The sequence below is a fragment of the Microtus ochrogaster genome, linkage group LG5, assembly GCF_000317375.1.
Source record: "Microtus ochrogaster isolate Prairie Vole_2 linkage group LG5, MicOch1.0, whole genome shotgun sequence".
Taxonomy (NCBI): Eukaryota; Metazoa; Chordata; class Mammalia; order Rodentia; family Cricetidae; genus Microtus; species Microtus ochrogaster.
The window spans coordinates 44,055,216-44,059,554 of NC_022031.1; the positions used below are offsets into that span (position 1 = coordinate 44,055,216).

Genomic DNA, 4,339 nt, shown 5'->3' on the forward strand with positions numbered 1-4,339 from the left:
AACATTACTTATAAATGCTTAGTTGATAGCTCAGGCTAATTACTAGCTAACTCCTTCATTTTAAGTTACTCCCCCCCCCCATATTCTTATTTATGCTCTTCCACTTAGTGGTACCTTTATTAGCATGACACATTCATCTCCTGCTTCCTTTGTATATGGCAGGTGACTCCTGACTCCACCCTACTCCTTCCCATCATCCTTAATTTGGTTGCCCAGCCTATACTTCCTGCCTGGTGGCAGGACAATCAAAATGTTATTAAACTAACTTGAGTGACAAATCTATGCAGTGCACAAGAAGATCCCATAGCACACTGCTAGAAAGGCCTTGTTTGCGGTAACTCACTCAGCTTCAATAAGTGTTGCAATGGCTCTTGATTAAATTTAATTGTATTCTTAATTAAAAATAGTAATATATACCTAGAATAAAGAGAATCATCCTACTTTTTTAAAAAAAAGCTATCTACTTGATATCTACAGCAAGCATTATGCTTGACATGCTAGAATGTCCATTACAAGCAACAGAAATCCAACTTAATACAGCTTAAATGAGAATGTACTAGAAAGTTGGCAGTTTTAGAGACTTCATTTTGGGTTGGAAATGCCTAGATCAAATGAATCCTTAACAGGATATATATACGTATATATATATATGTATATATATGTATATATATATGTATATATATACATATATATAATGTTTATCAGTTTGCAAGAATGTCATAATTTCTGAATACCAATATATTCCAATATATAAACTAAAATTTAATCTATAAAATTTCAAACGACATGCAAACCTGTCAGAAACACCTCAGATGCACATGTGTCCTGGTCTTCTGTCTCATTTTCTTCCAGTTGAATGGGAATAAATGTGATGTAAGGAATACTGTTCCCCATCCCTACCCTCCAATCCCTGACTAATGCTATGATTCTCACACAAATTCCACCCTCTTCTCTGACTCACTTCCTGATCCCTACCTGGGCATGGTCACACCCTTGCTTAGAGTTTGCTTCCAGATGGAGAAAGGTGTTGCCTGAAGAACTTCTGGATCTCTCTCCATGAGTGTTCCTGGGCTGCTGCATGAGCAATGGAATCTCCTCCCCAAAGCAATGGTTTAGCTGAGGCAAAGGTCCAGGATGCAAAGCAACAGGGAGAATAGGGTGGCTCTATGAGGTGGCCTGCCCCAGGGTATGCCAGCATTCTTCCATTGCTTCTCCCATGGCTCTGGAGCTGGTCCATAGCCGCTTGTGCATATGCCTTGCTATCCAAACATTCATCATTCTCTCCTACAATGAAGAGGATCCACCCTCGGGCTTTTTCCACAGGAAGTATACTCTGTGGGTTCAACCTATTTATGGGGTCACTTATATTGGAACGAAATTGTATAGCCCCTGAAGCATGAATTTGGATGTGCTCTGGAACCAATTGGCTGGGTGGCACAACAAGATCCCGATACCTTAGTGGAATGGCTGAGACAGCAATGGGCCCATTGATACAGACAGTGGCAACCACCTGTTTCAGATAGCAGGCCATGGCCAGCCCGATCTCTGCACCTTTGCACACGGAGATCACACCAATTCCTGGTTGTTGGATCTTGAACACAAAGCAAAAAGAAATCAGGTTACATGTTGTCCTCTCGAAAGAAGCTCTCCTGAAGGAAGACCGGGCAGTCAAAACAATAAAATTCTGGCACTTGGGTTTTTTAACTAGTGAGATCCAGAGACTACTACCTATAATAATACCTACTCAGAGCTTATCATTTTGTGGAAGCAACTGTATCACTTACCTTGGAATAATCAAAATAAAACCTCATCAGAGTTCTAGAGATAGGGGTTTGTGGCACAGTCCTATAATCTCAATACCAGGGAAACTAAAATAAGAGATTTTTGAGTTCCAATCCTGCCTAGGCTACATAGGGAGACTTTGACATAAGATAAATAAATATTTTCACACCTGGAAAAGTGAGTGTCTGGGTCCCTTACTGGAGGACTTTACTCTCTAGGCCCTAGTCCCAGTGCCCCACTCCTACCCACTGAAGCCTCAAAGACCTGGAAGCAGCCTCCCCACACCCCAACCACTCCCATGACATCTGTGACCACCAGAGCCTTGACCCCACCTACACCTGAAGGAGTCCCAGAGTTACATCAGTGACATTCAGAAGCCCAACTGCACCCATTGGAGGGATAAATGGATAGAAGACAGTGTAAGAAAACATTCAATAACATAAAGAGCAATATTGTACCAACAGGAACTAGTGGTTCTACATTAGCAAGACCCAAACATCCCAACAAAGGTGAAGCAAAAGAAAGCAACCTTAAAAATAATTTTATGAAGATGATAGAGGCCCTTTAAAAGGAAATGAAAAAATTCCCTTAAAGAAGTGGAGGAAAAGAAAAGCAAAAAATTAGAAGAAATCAAGAAATCCTGCAAAGGAAGCAAAGAAAAAAACAAACAAACAAAGAAAATGGTTTAAGACTTGAAAACTGAAGTAGAGGCAATTTAAAAAAAACACACAAGCTGTGGGAATTCTGGAAATGTAAAATCTGGGTAAACAATCAGGAATTACAGATGCAAGTATACCCAACAGAATACAAGAGATGGAAGAGAGAATTTCACGTGTTGAAGATACTATAGAGGAAATATATTCATCTGTCAAAGAAAATGTTAAATCCAAAACATTCTTAACACAAAATATCCAAAAAAAAAAAACTGGGACACCATGAAAAGACCAAACCTAAGAATAATAGGGTTAGAAGAATGAGAAGTCCAGCTCAAAGACACAGAAAATATATTCAACAAAATCATAGAAGAAAATTTTCTCAACCTAAAGAAGGACACACCTATGGAAGTCCAAGAAGCTTACAGAAAATACACTGGACCAAAAAAAAAAGTCCCCTCGCCACATAATAATCAAAACATAAAACATACAGAATAAAGAAAGACTATTGAGAGCTGCAAAGGAAAAAGGTCAATATAAAGGCAGACCTATCAGAATTGCGTCTGACATGTCAATAGAAACTCTGAAAGCCAGAAGGTCCTAGATAGATGGTCTGTAGATACTAAGAGACCACAGATGCCAGCCCAGACTACTATATCTATATTCAGCAAATCTTTCAATCACCATAGACAGAGAAAACAAGATATTCTATGACAAAACCAGATTTAAACAATATCCACAAATCTAGCCTTACAGAAAGTACTAGAAAAAAAAAAACTCCAACCCAAGGAAGTTAGCTACACCTTCAAAAACACAAGCAATAGATAATCCCACAGGAGCAAAACCCAAAGAAGGGAAACGCATGTACAATGCAAATAACAACAATAAAACTCAGAATGACAGAAACTAACAATCACTGGTCATTAATATCTCTTAATATCAACAGTCTCAATTCATCTATAGAAAAAAAGGCTGACAGAATGGATACAAAAACAAGATCCATCCTTCTGCTACATATAAGAAACACACCTCAACTTCAAAGACAGACATTACCTCAGAGTAAAGGATTGGGAAAAGATTTTATAATCAAATGGACCTAAGAAACAAGCTGGTATAAATATCCTAATATACAACAAAATATACTTCAAAATAAAATTAATCAAAAGAGATAAAGGACAACTCATATACATCACAGGGAAAAATCCATCAAGATGTAGTCTCAATTCTAAATATTTATGCGGCAAATATAATGTCACCCACATTTGTAAAAGAAGCATTATCAAAGCTTAAATCACACATCAAACCCCACACACTAGTAGTGAGAGACCTCAATAACTCTCTCTCTCACCACTGAAAATAAAGGAACTAACAGAAGTTATAACTCAAATGGGTTTAACAGACATCTATAGAACATCCCACCCAACAACAAAAGAATATGCCTTCTTCTCAGCAACTCATGGAACCTTCTCTAAAATTGACCACATACTCAATAACAAAGCAAACACCAACAGATACAAAAAAATGGAATAATCCCCTGTATTTTATTGGATCACCATGGCTTAAATTTAGAATTCAACAACAACACTAATTGCAGAAACTCCACAAACTCATGGAAATTGAACAATACCCAACTGAATTATCCCTGGGTCAAGGAAGAAATAAGGAAAGAAATTAAAGAATTCCTAAAATTTAATGAAAATGAATGCATAACATACTCAAACTTATGGGACACTTTGAAAGCAGGTTTAAAAGGAGGTTCATAACACTAAGTGCCTACATAAAGAACCTGGAGAACTCTCACCCTAGTGATTTAACAGGATACCTGAAAACTCTAGAACAAAAACTCCAGGAGGAGGAGGAAGAGGAGGAGGAGGAGGAAAGGAGAAGAAGGAGGAGGAGGAGGA

At 38.1% G+C, this 4,339-nt stretch overlaps 1 protein-coding gene across 2 annotated transcripts in view; it reads right to left on the reverse strand.

Annotated features, from left to right (window-relative positions):
• Nucleotides 1–691: 691 nt before the first annotated feature.
• The window catches only part of LOC101981477 (acyl-coenzyme A amino acid N-acyltransferase 2-like), an 8,665-nt gene continuing 5,017 nt past the window's right edge, over nt 692–4,339 (reverse strand). For both annotated transcript variants that reach the window (XM_013351927.2, XM_005362169.3), the window contains exon 4: nt 692–1,591. In XM_013351927.2, the coding sequence (XP_013207381.1) occupies nt 998–1,591 (594 nt within the window). In that variant the 3' untranslated portion in view covers nt 692–997. The remainder of the gene's footprint in view (nt 1,592–4,339) is intronic.